The 17,282-nt window shown below is 35.2% G+C and overlaps 1 protein-coding gene across 1 annotated transcript; it reads left to right on the top strand.

Annotated features, from left to right (window-relative positions):
- Positions 1 to 833: 833 nt before the first annotated feature.
- Positions 834 to 16,711, top strand: LOC143883558 (somatic embryogenesis receptor kinase 1-like). The gene is made up of 6 exons (XM_077386897.1): positions 834 to 873; positions 4,970 to 5,070; positions 5,931 to 6,068; positions 6,217 to 6,567; positions 6,770 to 7,158; positions 16,183 to 16,711. Exons 4-6 carry the CDS (start codon positions 6,447 to 6,449, stop codon positions 16,375 to 16,377), a joined length of 705 nt encoding a protein of 234 aa, XP_077243012.1. The 5' UTR covers positions 834 to 873; positions 4,970 to 5,070; positions 5,931 to 6,068; positions 6,217 to 6,446; the 3' UTR covers positions 16,378 to 16,711.
- The last annotated feature ends 571 nt before the right edge of the window (positions 16,712 to 17,282 follow it).

Genomic DNA, 17,282 nt, shown 5'->3' with positions numbered 1-17,282 from the left:
CTGTGAATTTCTTAGTTTTATTAAATCTGAAAATATTATTTAATTAAATCTGAAATTTTTATATCAAAATATGAGTATAAATATGTAGTCTTAAATCTGAAATTTTTATGTTAAAATATATTGTTAAATTTGAAATTTCATGTAATATATATAACTCTAAGATTTGACTGTTATTCATGGGTATAAATAAATTATACATATATTTTGATATTTTTAACAGCTATCTGTACACATATTTGTAACCAAATCATATTTCGATTAGTTTTTGTTTATGTGCATGTTTTAATTACCTAAATCTTGATTTTTAATATATATCTGTACGCATATAAATTTTCGTGTGCATATCCTCATATATAAAAGATTCATAATTTTAGGGCATGAACTGTATAAATAAAGATCCATGAAATTGTTAGTATTCTCATGTACAAAGGGTTTGTGTATAAAATTCATGATTTATATCAATTTCATATATGCGAGAATATGTGAATGAAAATTCAGGATTTTCATCAGTTTTGCAAAACCATATATATAGGATATAATTCCAAGATTTCGTTAGTCACTTACACATATGAGAACTATAAGTTCATTAGTTATAGTTATATATGATTTCGTTAGTTACAATCGAATGTACATATGGACCTATAAGTATGACCTCATTTGGGAGTTAGTCTAGGGTAAAAGATTTAAGCATAAAAGGATTTCCATAACTCAACTTAGAAGGAAACTTAAAATTTTGGAAAACTTTGTGTGTGTGTGTGTGTGTGTGTGTGTGTGTGTGTGTGTGTGTGTGGTCTCTTACTTTCAGGTTAATCATCATCCTTCACTCACTTAGAAATTTGCAGACTCTTTCACAAGGTCAGCTTTGAATTCAAGGTAGGTGACCGTACGCTAAACTTGTACTCTTAAGCAATGATTGATTTATATGCAATGAAAATGCTTAGTAGACGTAGAATTGTTAATGACAATGATGTAGTTAAGATGATTGTTTCTTATTAATATGCATCTCGCTCTTATGTTTTGTTATATTAGTAGCATGCAAATATTGAAAAATGATGATATGCCAGTAGCTTACAAAAGATGAATGTTATGATTCCTTAAAAAGAAAAAAGAAAAAAGTGGGAAGCAAGAAAATTGCAAAAAATATCTTTAAAATATTTAAAAAAAGATATGGATGATATGCAAGAAAAACGGGTAAGAGACAAAGGCATTGGGAAAATAATTTGGTGGATTGGGCGGAGGTATGAGTCGTCCAGGAATAATGAAATTCCAAGCCGGCCTTGGGTTTTAGCGCACCCCTTGGTGGCAAATGCATCCTCTTAGACCATGATGTCAAGAGGCGGAGTGGCCAATAGGCACGTCGTAAAAAGTCTTTCATGTCCACTACATGTAGACGAGGGTAGTGGAACGTATTGGAGGCAAGGCAACAAGCTATGAGGAGCTGGATTGCTTTGGGAGTCATATCATGCGTTAAATTAATAATAAACATAAACCTCTTAAATGTAAAATGTTCTATGTTTTATGAGATCAGTAGATTCACATTTAATGGATATTATAGCGTGTTCTTTTATTAATATTTTATGTTTCAATTTGAAATAATTGTTGTCACATGTCCACTATTGAATTAATTTGTATGCTTTTAAATTCAAGAGTTGTTTAATTGTATTTGTTTAGTTACCGAATGAGTCTACATAGTTCTTTGAACTAACATAAAAATCCCCCACAGGTTTAGACACAATCGACGACGTCTAGATAAATGCTAATGAAACTGGGGAAGCGTAAAAAGGAGTGTCCTGAGTGGTTGGTTTGGCTATGTGGCCTTGGTGGCCATCCGTCTTATTCTTAGTTTGTATCTGTTTTTTGTTAACTATTTCAAATCCTCTTGTTAGACTCTTTAGTAAGCTTTTAATTGAATTTTCAAATTTGTTAAAAAAAATTATTGTCTTTTGTTAACGGTCCAAAAATCCAGGTCGTCAAGGTCCCAAACCATTATTGCCACCCGCTAACTCTACTTGTTTCTTAAAGGTCGACTCAAACAGACATACGGTCAAAGGAGACCCTAGTCCCACATGGGCCTGCCTCCAAGTTGTTGCCAATCGACATACTCGCAAAGACCTTTCGCAATTTGGTTCTTTTTTTTTTAAAGGATTCCTCATCGAAGAGAAACTCCCTTTGAGTTATAGAGTGTTATTATTTTGATTCTTATTTTGTAAAAGAGTTCTTTTGGGAAAGAAACTCTTTGAGTTGTAGAGAATATTAACAATTTGACTATTTTTTGTAGAAGTGTCCTCCTGTTAGAGGAATTCCTTTGAGTTGTAGAGAATGTTTTCAACTTTGACTCTTGTTTCGTAAAAGAGTTCTCCCGGAACAAAAACTCTTTTGTGTCATTGGGGATACCGACAATTTTTACTCTTCTTTTGTAGAAGAGTCCTTCTAGGAGATTAACTTATTTGAGTTATAGAGAATGCTTACAAGTTTGACTCTTCTTTTGTAAATAGGCTCTAGGGAAAGGAACTCCTTTGAGTAACGGGGAATACTAATTCCCATAAGAAATTCTTGGAAATTTGTCCCTTTTAAGAGTCCTTTTGGAGAGAAACTCTTTGTTATTCTCCTTCATGGAGGAAACTTCTTTCAAGAGTCCTTTTGGTGATAAACTCTTTTCTATCCACCTACTCGAAGTTTGCCTCAAGGAAATCTTCTTTTCATCAGAAGAGATCTCTTCCTATCCTTTTTTTTTTTGTGCCCCAAAGGAGGCCTTGCCCTCCCCTTGGGGAGAGGATCTTTTAGTTAAGAAGGTTGATAAGAATCAAGTACAGTTATCACTCTTATATTTTATATTCCTGGTGGCATCTTTTTATATGAAATATTAGAGCTTATTAAGTATTAGAAAATAAGTCTATAGCCCAAGTTTTCTTCCAATCTCACCGCCCCTTATCACCACCCCTTAAATTCCATTTGTTTATCATTCAATGCTGGGGGAGAGACTGTGGGAAGAGAGAGATGAGCGGTCTTACACTTCTTGCCATTTGAGAGAGATAAGTTGACGATCTTACACTATTTTGGTCTGAAACATACTGTATATACACACCTTCCAATCCTGTCAAAATGCTAGTGGTATGAAATGTAATTAGGATTTGTGAATTTTGAAACCTTGTTTTCTTTTTTCTCTTCCTTCTCCTATGCTGTTCCTACATATAGTATTTTAAAGTATATGTACTTTGAACAGCATTTTCTAAGATTATACTCTCTAATATCTTATATCACTAGATTTTTTATAATTTTTTATGAAGTATTAGAAATAAGAGATCATAAACTACCAACGTAGGAATAATGTCGGTTCCTTGTCTAGCAATAGGATTTAAGAGATTATAAATTTATGGAGCGTTAATTACAAGAGCCCCAACCATAAAAGTAACTATCTTTATACTTCTTCTTTTTTCTTATGAGTCAAGCGTAGTCTTCTCCGAAAAGATCTCCCATCTCTAAAAAAGATTTGTTCCCTTCCTCTTTGGTTATTGTTCTATTTATATAAGAGTTTTAGGATGGCTAGGAAATTACCTCCACTTCCCTTATTTTTTATTTCATGCCCTCTCTTTTCCTTCTTTGTGAGAAGAGTTACATAACTCCTCTGTTTGGAGTGGGGATAAGGCTCACTAACTTACTCTTCTTCCATGCTAAAATTTCCTTTCTCTATTTTGGTCATGGGTTTTCAACCTCCTATTTTTACCCATTTTTTTGTTTACTTTTATTTCTTTTACTTACCTCCTTATATTTAGTTCGTGGACTAACTAACTCTGCTGCCACACTGGAATTTCCTTTCTCTATTTTCATTATAGGTTTTCAACCACCTTCCTTTTTAATCATTTTTTTTTACTTTCTTTTCTTTTGCTTAGAACATGATATTTAGTTCGTAAATTTCCATCTGCCTTCCCTTGTTTTTACCAGAGGTTTTTTCTCTTTTCTTTTACTTAACCTCCTTAGATTTTGTTCGCGGGTTTCCAACCACTTTCCTTTTTTTAGCAAAGGTTTTTACTCTCTTTTATTTTATGTCCTTAGATTTAGAAAGACCCATATGGAATTTTCTGAGATATATCTTAATTTTCATGCAATTTATTCCTTTATTTTTTTAACATGTGTATTTGTACCCGTGAAGAGGTGTTTAATCATAGTAAACTAAGCTTATGAAGTTTGCTAACTTTGGTAGGAATCTTTACAATAAATTCTTATTAAAGTTAAACCATTAAACTTTAAAGCTCTTTTTTACCTCAAATGAAATCTTTTGATTCTTAGATATTGATTTTCTTTAAGTTCTCTTAAGTCTCTTGGTCCATGATAATTTATTCAAGACCATTTTGGGAGTTGACATCCTTGCATTTAGAAAACAATTTGAGTTTCCAAAGACTCCTTAAATATAAGATTTATCTTACCTTTTCTTTTGGCAAAGTTTTAGTTCAACACACCCCAATACAAATTTCACTAAAAATTTATCCTTTTGGTCTTTGTAAAGGCGAGTCAGATGATTTTGCTTAGTCACAGATATTCTCCTTGAACCTAGATTTTCTTTCAAATTCTTATTCTTTCGATTTAATTAAAAAAGTATAAAAAGGAATCATTCATAAAGAAGTATAAAAAGTAAAAGAATTGTATATAGAAAAAGGCATGAACTGAAAATTATCTAAATGGTGTGTAATTAAAAAAGTATAAAAAGGAATCGTTCAAAAAAAAGTATAAAAAGTAAAATAATTGTATATAGAAAAAGGCATGACTGAAAATTATCTTAATGGTATGTAAAAAAGTGATGAAAGAAGCAAAATCAAGAGTTTATCCTAATAAGCATGTCTACTTAATTTTCTTTTGCTCATTAGCATCTCTCAATGATAACACTTGCTGAATAGCTCTATGAACTGTAGGGACTATGTTTAACTCATGTTTGTGCATTATTGCCGCTGACTGCTCATTTTTCATTTGACAGTTTCTCTAGTAACAAGGGACTCTGCAATCCTTTTACAACCCAACCTTGCCTAGGATCTCCACATCCTCCATTTTCTCCACCACCAAATATCTCTTCTCAAGGTGCCATATTCTTTTAGTATTATCTCTTTATTAATAATTATTATGGAAGTTTTGCAATTGCTCATCTTTGGCTTGGTGCGGCTTAGATTGGTTTGATTTGGCTTCGCTGATTCTAGTATCAGATATAGTCTTTTTTTGGAGACACACAGTTCTTGCACTCTGAGGAGATCCTTCACAACCATCATTGTTTTTGGATATTGACGAAAAATGGCTTCCATGTGGAACTCTGTCCGACATAATGTTGGAGCTTTTACATTTATTTCTGCTCTCCTATAAAAACATGACAATTGCATTTAATTTACATTTGACGAGATGCAAACACGGAGCTTTTATTTGCTACCACTCTTGTACACATGCATGTACGGTTCATTAGTTTTTAGAACGGGAATGGATTGAATCATCCAATACAAAATTCGAGGGGTGGTAAATGATGTGCTTCTCCTACACGCTTACTGGTCGTGGAGCTTCATAGTTCTTTGTGTTTGACATGGTCAACATCTGCCAAGGCAGCTTCTTGTTACAATTGCATCATTGTAGAATTTTTATGAGCAAAAGATAATAAACAAAGAAGGATAGAAGAGGCTTTTTACTGTTTGACAGTAGAAAAACGTCACTTTTTATTCCATTCATCTATATACAGAACATCCATATCAGCCCTTTTAATAGGCTTTGCTCACACCACCGACTCTAGAATAGATCAAGATAAAATTTGCTTTGGGTGGGCCCACTAGCAAACCCATGGTTTGAATTACGTTTCCAACAATTGGCTGGTGCTTGTTATGTTTCACTGATACTAGATTGAAAAAAAAAAACAAACTATAATGTTGCCTCATTAGTGTGTCTCTGAGGTGCCATTTCAGGAGGAAATAGTGCAAAGAATAATGGAACGATTGCTGGTAAAGTGATTGCAGGCGCTGCTTCACTATTTGCTGCACCGTCAACTAGGTTTGCGCGGTGGCGTCATCGTAGGGCACAAAGACAATTCTTTGATGTACCTGGTTAGTAGTTGTAAAATAGATCATGGAAAATGCTAGCATCCTTCATGGGTTCATTCCACAGTAGGGCCACCCATGAAGTGTCTTCATGTGTGTGAAGGATGCTATTCTCATGCATGCTTTATAACTTGTTCAAATTTTCCCTCTTCAGATCTCAAAAGAGATGCGGATGCAGAAGCTCATCTGGGCCATCTCAAAAGATTTTCTCTGCAAGAACTGGACGTTGCAACTTGTAAATTTAGTCTCAACAACATTCTTGGTCAAGGTGGGTTTGGGAAGGTATACAAGGGAAGCTTAGCAGATGGTTCATTCGTAGCAGTAAAGAGAAGTCAAGAGGAGCGTACGCCAAGAATAGAGCTGCAATATCTTTCAGAGCTAGCAATGGTCAACATCGGTGGGCATCAAAACATCCTCCCGCTGCTAGGTTTCTGCACGACATCCACTGAACTGATGCTTGTTTACCCATATATGGCTAATCGAAGTGTTGCTACATGTTTGAGAGGTACTTTTCACCTTTTCCTCATTGTATTCTTTTCCGCTTCTTTTTGTATTTTCTCCTATATTTGTGTCCGCCAATGTCTGTCCCTGCCTGAAATTCAAACAGTTCTCGTGAAAATTGAATCACAACTTAGACCCAAGCTGACTATTGTGTTCATATCTGCAATATACTCTAAAGGGAAGTTTATTTTGGTCGTTTGTTGTAGAGCGTCCACTATCAAAACCACCACTCAATTGGACAACACGAAGGAAGATTGCACTTGGATCAGCGAGGGGACTCTCTTATTTGCATGATCATGACCCAAAGATTATTCACCGTGATGTGAAAGCTGGAAATATTTTATTGGATGAGCTATTTGAGCCATTTGTTGGTGACTTTGGCTTGGTTAAATTTATGGACTGTAGAGATACTGAGGTGACAACTATTGTACGCGGCACAGTGGGGCATATAGCTCCAGAGTACATCGCCACCGGAAAGTGTTCAGAGAAGACAGATGTTTTTGGTTACGGGATGATGCTTCTGGAAGTTATCACTGGACAAAGACCTTTTGATTTTGCTCGGCTTGGAAACAAGGATGTCTCGTTGCTGGATTGGGTATGCATTAAGTCATTATTTTCTCTGACTTATTTTCATATAGTAGGTTATCCATGATTTGTTGCCAATGCTTCCATTTCTAATATTCCTATACTTGAGCTATTCTTTGTTTACTTTCTCGTTTTTTGTGGGTTCAATATTCCTTCCTTTTTTTGCGACTTGACTGGTGACTCGATTTCTTAATTTTCTGACTCGTGACTCGACTCGACTCGTAACTCGTAAGAGTATTTTGGTAGAATAGAAATTTAGTTGAAAAAAATTGTAATTATATAATATATAAAAAGATGAAGGCATGAAGCACATAAAAGAGATGTGAAAAGGTTTTTACATTTCACAAAAAGCTCTCAAAAGCCAATTAAAGAACAAAAGACAGTTGGGTTTGTGCAAATATCAAAATATGTTTGTGCTGATCACATTTCCCTTGTAAATTTATAATTTGGAAAGGGAAAATGATATCAGGACAACCAAGTTTTGATATTTTCACTGAGGCAACTTGTCTTTTAGCTTTTAAAGAGGTATCAAAAGGTTATTACAATTTCGAAAGTTCTCACAAGACAATTAAAACAGAAAAGGCAAGATTGGTCTGCGCAATTATTGATCCATGGTTGTGCTGATATCATTTCCCTTTGTCAAATTCTGGATTTTACAAGCTTAAACTTGAATTTCATAAAGAGATTTGCTAGGGACCATCATGAATAAGACAAAATATGTTGCATGAGAGAGCAGACACCTCATTTCGGTCAGATCTCGTTTGAAACTTTTCATTCCACTACAACGGGGGGAATTTTTTTAATAGTTAAAAGGGACTTGCTAGCCACCTTTGTAGAAGCTACTTCGCGCCCCGTCTTTTGCATGTGATGACGACCATGTCAGATGAATTAATTGAATAATGTAAAAGTCAACATATGCGGTTGTCATCACAAGTGGCTAGCAAATCCTTAGTTAAAAATATGAAAAAAAATCAGAAACTGCTAGAAAAATATAAATAACAATTAAATTAACCAAATACATAAAAGATCCAATATTTACTTAAAGGAAAATCACAATCAGCTGAAATGCATGTGTTGACCAATGCCTGACAAGATGAAAAAAATTTATAGACTAAATTATGAGATTTTTTTACCTAACTTTTGGGTTTTAATAATGTTCGGGCATGATAGAATTTATGAATTTTTAAAAATGGAAAAATACCCCATCGTTTGGAAGTTAAATTCTAACCTGACACGTTTTTTTTCGAATTTTGTACTAAAACTGGGAAGTTGAATTTTTATCCTTTTAGAATTTAGTCTTGAAACTATTTTTAATAGATTCAAATGGGGGCTACTCCGTTATTTACATGTAAATCTTAAGTAAATGGACAATAAAAATAGTAAAGACATTGTCAACTATGTACGGGATCATGCTTTTGGAACTTATCACTGGACAAAGACCTTTTGATTTTGCTCAGCTTGCAAACAAGGATGTCTTGTTATTGGATTGGGTATGCATTAAGTCATTATTTTCTCTGCCTTATTTTCATATAGTAGTTTATCCGTGATTTGTTGTCAATGCTTCCATTTTGGCTAATATTCCTATACATGAGCTATTCTTTGTTTTCTTTCTCTTCTTTTTACTGGGTTCAATATTCCTCCTTTCTTCAAGTGAGTGAAAAGAGGTAGAATCAGATCGATTCCCAGATGCCTTTCGGGAAATTCCTCAAAATGTCTTGGCTCTTCACGGAAGTGAGAAAGCAGTTATTGAGTGCACACTAGCTCCAGTTCTCAGATTTAGCTTCAGATATTTTAGGTTCAGAGCACATGTGTTTATCTGTTTTTTTCAGCTTTAACATTGAAATTATGGATAGACTTCAAGGTTAAGGTTGATGGAGGAGTCAAGGACTGTAGTGTGGTTGCTTCAAGGAGCGTAATGGCTTTCCTTAAGACAAATTTCGCCCCCACCAATTTTGTGCAAAGGGGATCCCCGAATTGCCTCCAAGATACAATGAAGCCTTGTAGGAAGATCCTACAAATGTTTGAAGACGCTTTGCAAGCAGAATCAAACCCAAAACGCCCTTTAAGAACTTCAAGCCTTAGAGAAATTTCTAAATACTGTTTTTGCAGATTAACAGTATTTAGAGCACTGTTTGAATGAAATTCAAGTTAGAAAATCAAGAGAGTAGGGGATTTCAGGAGAAAGAAAGATACAACAGTAACTCTTTCCAAAAGAAAGATTTTCTCCTCTTTCTATAGAGCTTTTGATATCATTTCATTGTGAAAAGCATCCCTTCAAGGCAACCATTAGATTGGTTTGAATAATGGTTGTTTGATCGCAACTCTTCGCGATACAATCGGTTTAGATCATCCACAAAGTGTACCTTACGTTTTAAATCATCCATGGCTGTTGGGAAGCAAAAAGACACGAAGAGTTTTGAATTTGGAAGTGAAACGTTCTGTCAAAATTTGCGCCAACGGATAAATTTTCGTGCAGTTGCAATCGACTGGGATAGAGTCGGTCGACCACCTTTGAGCATTTGGAACATTTTATTTTTTCTGATCCAGTGAACAACGGTAGAACTGCCATACCTTTCTAGAAAACGATTATATTTCTAATTAGTAATCCGCGGTTGACCAGCCAGGTAAGATGATCTTTTCTATTTCACAAATAATTTAATAAAATCCTTTTTCAAAATTGTAATTTGAACAAGAGCATTTTTTAAAATCTCTAACAATCCTCCACCATTTTCAAAATCAAAGAAAGTTTTCTCATCAGCCTTGGAAACCTTATGCATAAATGAAGGTATCTCTCGATTTGAATCTTCACTTAGTGAAAACGCATCAAAGTTAGCCAGAATTGCATAGTGGACATATCCTTGAACTATCGATTCTATTCAGCTAATCGGACATATTTCACACATAAAATATCATATTTCTAGGCAGTTTCTAAAAGCCGACACATGTATTGGCCTTGTGTCTATATCTTTATTTCATGAGTGCTCTAGATTACTAGCCAGGTCTCATAGGAAGTTGCACCACTCTCACACGCATATAGGCAGACTTATTGAGAATGTCCCTGTAACTAAAACACTCCAACACCATGTTATAAGTCTATTAAGAGCCCAAATGCTTAGTCTTTCACTTTTAAACATTACAGGTACCAAGTACTTTACTTTGGGATGGCAAAGAAAACATATTATAGTGCTTGCAATCACTCCATATGATGTACTTGGACTCATTGAACTCAAGACTTGATGTTTATTCAAGTGTTGAGTCGATGTTCCATCATTGGTGACTATTTGTTAATGGCTTTAACCTTCATCCCTAGTAATGTCTTACACATCAAGTCTCTTGCAAGAGCTTTAGTCAAAGGATCAGCCAAATTTTTGGCTTGATATCACATAGTAAATAGTTACAACCCCATTGGTTAGTAACTCTCTTACAGTTATATGTCTAGACTTACCATTATAAACATGATTATATGCCCTTGATGGTGTGGCCTGACTATCACAACGGACATAAATCAATGGCATTAGCTTAGGCCAAAATGGAATTTCCAATAACAAATTTTGAATCCATTTTGCCTCTTTATAACATGCAGTCAAGGCTATAAACTCTGCTTCCATAGTAGAAGTAGTTTGCATGTTTGCTTTTTAGAGGCCCAGGAGATAGGTCCCCCACCAAGGGTGAAAATCCATCCACAGGTCAATGTATAGTCTATACGCTCAGTTATCCAACTGTCATTAGTGTATCTTTCTATCACTATTGGATACCCACTATAACATAAACCATAATCCATAGTCCTCTTTAAGTATCTAAATACACTATATATTGCATTCCAACGAGCAAAACCATGACTACTAGTAAACCTACTAAGTTTACCTATTACAAATGTTATATCTGGCCTAGTACTTGTAATAGCATACATGAGGCTACCAATAGCACTAGCATACTCTAGTTGGGAAATAGTCCTACCATTATTAGGATATAACCTTCCACTAGGATCAAAAGGTGTTGAGGTAGGTGAACACTCAAAATAATTAAACCTTTTGAATACTTTTCCCATGTAATAAGACTGGGTTAGAATCAAACCATTGCCATTTCTTATGATTCTTATTCCCAAGATACATCTGCTTCACCCATGTCTTTCATATCAAAGTTTTGAGACAAAAATGATTTAGTACTTTTAATATATTGAATACCTATACTAAATATTAAAATGTCATCAACATATAGACATATAATAACACCTTTATTACCTTCAAATTTACTATAAATACATTTATCTGAATCATGTATTCTATAGCCACTTGACACTAAGACTTTATCAAATCTTTCATGCAAGTGCTTTGGGGATTGCTTTAGGCCATATAAAGATTTAATTAGTTTACAAACCTTATGCTCTTGCCCTGGCAAAATAAAGCCTTCTGGTTGTTCCATATATACTTCTTCATCCAATTCACCATTCAAGAATACAATTTTAACATCCATTTGGTGAATATGAAGTTTGTATATAGAAGCAAGAGCAATCAAGACTCTAATGGTAGAGATCCTAGCAACTGGAGCATAAGTATCAAAGTAATCAATACCGAAATTTTGAGTAAACCCTTTGGCAACTAACCTTGCCTTAAACTTTTCGATTGTTCCATCTACTCTGATCTTCTTCTTGAAGATCAATTTACAACCTATTGGTTTAGTCCCAAGTGGTAGGTCAACCATAATCCAAGTCTTATTACCCATGATAGAATCAATTTCATCATTAATGGCTTCTTTCTTAAAAAAACAGCATTTTGTAACTTTATGGCTTCTTCATAGGTTTGATGGTGACTTTTTGTGTTTAAGTCTAACATGATCGAAGTATTGAGTTTTTCTCTTGTTCCTTCTACTAGATATGTAACAAAGTTAGGACCAAAACTCCTTTCTTTTCGATCTCTTTTACTTCTCCTTATTCCACTGACTTCCTTTTGAAGTTCTAGATGAGTTCCCATGGAAGTACCATGCTCAACTTCCTTTGGAATAGAAGTAAATATATTTTTATAGAAAATAGCATCTCTTGACTCAATGTATTAATTTCAAGAAAGTGATTAGGTTCTATAACTAGAAATCTATAGGCCTTACTGTGAATATCATATCCTAGAAGATATGCTTAATACCCTTCTCACCTAATTTTCTTCACTTAGGTTTAGGGAATTCAACTATGTCCCTACAACCCAAAACTTTAAGGTTACCTAAGTTTGGTTTCCTTTTCTTCCATAATTCATAAGAGGTTATTTTTTTATTTGCTACTTGGAACTCTATTCAAGATATGACAATCAGTAAGTAAGGCTTCACCCCAAAAACTCTTGTTTAAACCTGAGTTTACAAGCATTGCATTTACCATTTCAGTTAGAGTCCTATTATTCTTTTCTGCTACATCATTTTGTTGTGGTGTATAGGGAGCGGAAGTTTCGTGGACAAAACCTTCCGACTAATAAAATTCAGGAAAGTGGTATTCACCACGTCTATTGGACCTTAGGCGTTTAATCTTTGTTTCACATTGGTTTTCTACTTCAGTTTTATAAACTTTAAACTTTTCTACTACCTCATCTTTATGACTAAGGAGATATACATAATAGTACTTTGAATAGTCATCAATGAAAGTAACAAAGTACTTTTTGCTTCCTTTAGTGGGGACACTATGTATATCACACACGTCGCTATGCATATTTTGCATTTATCTACTAAGTCATGTTCATACTTGGAAATTAAGTCTAACTTAATCATATCATTCATTTTCTTAGTATTAATACGTCCTAAGCGATTATGCCATAAAGATAATGAATAGTCAACAACATAAGGAAAGACATTCACTTTATTGATATTGAGTTTGAATATTTCTTCATACATGTATCATTTTCCAACAAAAGTGCCCCCTTTAGAAAGAATGAACTTATCAGACTCAAATACAAGTTTGAAGCCATTCTTGTTGAGAATACTTCCAAATACTAAATTATTTCTAACTTATGGTACATGGTAGACATTGGTCAAAGTGAGATATTTTCCAGATGTGAATTTAAGTTCCATCTTTCTTTTTTCCTTTGACTTCTGTTGTCGACGAATTGCCCATGTAGAGCACACTTCCATCTTCAAAGACATTTGCCTCTGAAATCATGGCCACAAACTTTTCTTTGTGTGTTGGTGTACCCGACTTCTTGTCTTTAAGAAGTCGACACTCACTCTTGTAATGGCCAGGTTAGCCACAGTTGAAACAAGCACCCTTTCTTTTCTTGTTCTTATTGAACTTCTGTTTGAAATTTTTGTTTCTCTTCCGATTGCCTTTTCATTGTTGGTTCGAATTCTTGACATTTTCTACCAAATGGATTTTTGAGTTAGAGGATAGAGGTTCATGCTCTTCTTTCTTGTCTCTTATTCTTGACTCTTCCTCAATCCTGAGGCATTGAGCCAAGTCTTCGAGAGTCATTTCCTCTTTCTTGTGCTTGAGACTTTTTCTAAAGTCTTTCCAAGTTGGTGGACGTTTGTCAATTATCAAAGGGACAATAAAAGAATCATAAAAAAATGCTTGCAAATGAATTTGACTTACTATATGTTGAATTCCATGCCACTGATCAATGACAGACTTATCATCTACCATGTGGTAATTCAATAAACGACTTACAATGAATTTCTTACTACTTGCATCTTCCACCATGTATTTGGCTTCAAGTGCAGTCCAAATCTCACTTGCCGACCCATGCTTTCATATATGTCAAAAAGCGTATCCGACGTAGCGTTGAGGATGTGCCCTTTGCAAATATAATCATCATGTTCCCATTTCATCCTTGCACGTGCCTCTACCAAAGTCTCATTTTCATTTGCTAATGACTTTGGAGTTGTGAGAACACGAACCACCTTGAGTGACATGAGAATGAAATGCAACTTCTTCTACCCCACTTGAAATTCCCTTTGTCAAAACGTTCAAGTTTGACGAAGTCTTGGGTCATTTAACAGATAGAAAACAACGTCATTGAAGCACTCTAGAAACAACTGAGAAAATTTGTCTTAAGATTGTTGGTGGGAATATAGTATAGTATGGCATAGTAGAGTTGCTTCAAGGCGCGTAATCGCTTTCCTTAAGACAAATTTCGCCTCCACCGGTTGTGTGCAAAGGGGATCCGCGAATTGCCTCCAAGATACAGTGAAGCCTTGTAGGAAGATTCTACAAATGTTTGATGACACTTTGCACAAGCATAATCAAACTCAAAACTCCCTCTAAGAACTTCAAGCCTTAGAGAAATTTCTTTATATTATTTCTGCAAAATAACAGTATTTAGAGAACTGTTTGTATGAAATTCAAGTTAGAAAATCAAGAGAGTAGGGGATTTCAAGAGAGAAAGAAAGATACAACAGTAACTTTTTTCCAAAAGATAGATTTTCTGCTCTTTTTATAGAGCTTTTGATGTCTTTTCATTGTGAAAAGCATCCCTTCAAGGCAACCATTAGATTGTTTGAATAATGGTCGTTTGATCGCAACTCTTCGCGATACAATCGGTTTGGATCATCCACAAAGTGTCCCTTATGATTTAAATCATCCATCTCTGTTGGGAAGCAAAAAGACATGAAGAGTTTTGAATTTGGAAGTGAAAAGTTCTGTCAAAATTTGTCCCAACGGATAGATTTCCGCGCAGTCACGATCGACCGGGATAGAGTCGGTCGACTACCTTTGAGCATTTGGAACTTTTTATTTTTTCTGATCCAATGAACCGCGGTCGACCGAGCTACCGGTATCGACCAACTATACCTTTCTGGAAAACGATTATATATATTTCTAGTTACCAATCCGTGGTCGATCGACTTGTCGCTGTTGACCGACCCAGTAAGATGAACTTTTCTATTTCAAAAATAATTTAATAAAATCTTTTTTCAAAATTGTAATTTGAACAAGAGCATTTTGAAAATCTCTAACATATAGTGATTGGTCCCGCCTCCCCCTCTCTCGATTTGCTTGAGGTTCACCATTAGTGTTTATTTGTTTTTTGGCCCCTCCCCTTGTCGGGGTATCTTTTTGAGGCCAGGCCTTATGCCCTCCTCGTGTTTCCTCTCTTTTATACATTGAGGTCTGCCCCGGGCCTTAAAAAGGTATATAGTGATTCGAGGTTTGAACTTCAAGGAAACAAGATTATTTTAACCAGGTTTTTTGTCCCAGATATGGATTATTTATGTTTCCTTAAAAGTGGTAACTAGTCCATGGGTTTTTAGGTGAAGCGTTAAAGGTTCAAATTCAAGGTCATAGTTTGCATGGTTTCCGGGGCAATCTTCCATGTTTATTTTTAGGATCCGGTGAGAGGCCTATGCTTTCATTAGTGAAATATTAGGGGCATTTTTTAGGAAGAAAAGAACCCTAATTTGGGCCATTAATGATCGTTTTGAAGAATAAATATGGGAAACATACTTCTTGTAAACATCAATAAACATTAAATTCTTTCCTTGCTGATAGACCAGAGAACTTCCCTTTTGTAATTTCTTTGAGTATGTCTGGATGATTCCTTTCACTACATTTTTCTAATCATCTTTTACCGGAAATGTCTGCAGTTTACTAGGCCTCGAAATGTCCAGAAAGCATACCCACCGTTCCTAGAAAAATGTTATTCAGAAAATAGAGCTGCATGAAAAAATACTCTTTTATTCGAAAAAGTGACGAATACAAACTTTGTTTTTGAATAAGCTAAAACAGCACTTACATGACCATTACCTCACTACTTTTGCCAAGACAAGGTGAGAATTTGCAAGCAATGTGTTCAGTTAACAGACTATCCATTGGACGCACCCTACAATTTGTTGTAACTTATGGAGGCTTCAGTAATTGGCACCTAAAATAAGTTGACACTTTTTTGAACACCATGTAGCTAATTTTTCTAAGTTCTCGTTAACCATGAGATTCAAAGTTTCTAATTTCATCTACCCCTTTTATGTTATTTAGGGGATGATCTTGGTTCTAGATAAATTCATTGTGACTAGTTGTTCTGCCTTGTCTTATGACTTGGAATGTCTCACCCAACCTCGGTTCTGATGTCAGGTGAAAAAACTTTATACAGTGAGGCAGCTGTATTTGTTGGCTGATCCTGACTTACATGGGAACTATTTGGAGGCCGAGCTGGAGCAGCTGATCAAGATCGCACTGCTCTGCACTCAGGCCTCCCCAATGGACCGTCCAAGAATGATCGAGGTGGTGAGGTTTCTTGAACGTGATAGTCTGGCAATGAAAAGGTAACGAATGAAATAAACCCTTCTTTCAACCTCTTTTTCTTCTTCATTTTCTCTTCTCCTCTGTTTTTGCCTCTCTGTGTATTTCCACTTCAAATTCACATACGCTTCAGATCTGAAGGGTCTAGATCTGTATCACAAGCTTTCACTTTCTTGTTCACCCTCTCTGCCTCTCTGGTGCAATTTGTATTTTAGTGGGTATGAGATGTTTGGCTTTGTTCACAAGCACAGTTTAGATTGCTCCTTCTCACATGGTGTCATTTGCATCATATGTATCTTCAGAGACGTGTTCTTTGTTCTCCATGACTGCAAATTATACTGCTTTATCCTACAATTCTTGAGACGTGTTCTTTGTTCCAAAACCTGTGGTAGCAAAATGTACTGTGAATAGTGGGGGGTAGGTGTTCTATATAACAGCTGAGGTCTGGTTATTGACCTGGGAAAATGCGGGTTTTTAAGATGGGATGAATGGTTTCGGAGGGTTAGGATCATCATGTGGAGATTTTTTACGGGCTAGGTTCAGTTCCCAACTAATGAATGGTTTGGATCATCCTATGAAGTATGGCCCAGGGTTCTTTTGAAAAATACTGATCTCTCTCGCTAAATTCCTAGACAAATTAACCTAATATGTAAACTCATCAACCTGATTGGATTGCAAGAAAAACACATATGAGAAAAAAATTTCTTAACCTAATTTAGTAGGATATTATCATAAATTGAAGGTCTCTACGTAAAAATTAAATAGGGTTGATTCAAATTATCTTTTTACGTGTGTAAAAATGTAGGAAATTTTAGAAATATTTTTCCTTTCCAAACTTTTTGAGAAAATTCATGCAATCCAAACAGGTCATAAAGAAAACGAAAAATCCAAGTAGACAAACCGACCCACCTCACATATACAATCACTCAATT

The sequence above is a fragment of the Tasmannia lanceolata genome, unplaced genomic scaffold (assembly GCF_043159265.1).
Source record: "Tasmannia lanceolata isolate RefF3 unplaced genomic scaffold, GAP_Taslan_0.1 ptg000008l, whole genome shotgun sequence".
Lineage (NCBI taxonomy): Eukaryota > Viridiplantae > Streptophyta > Magnoliopsida > Canellales > Winteraceae > Tasmannia > Tasmannia lanceolata.
The sequence above is the reverse complement of the archived record's forward strand: the minus strand, read 5'-3'. Positions and strand labels throughout refer to the sequence as shown.

Bases quoted from the DNA above. Each gene is read 5' to 3' on its own strand.
- LOC143883558 (XM_077386897.1), top strand. From the start codon at position 6,447: ATGGTCAACATCGGTGGGCATCAAAACATCCTCCCGCTGCTAGGTTTC. The intron at 6,568-6,769 runs GTACTTTTCACC...CGTTTGTTGTAG, and splicing joins TGTTGCTACATGTTTGAGAG to AGCGTCCACTATCAAAACCA. The intron at 7,159-16,182 runs GTATGCATTAAG...TTCTGATGTCAG, and splicing joins ATGTCTCGTTGCTGGATTGG to GTGAAAAAACTTTATACAGT.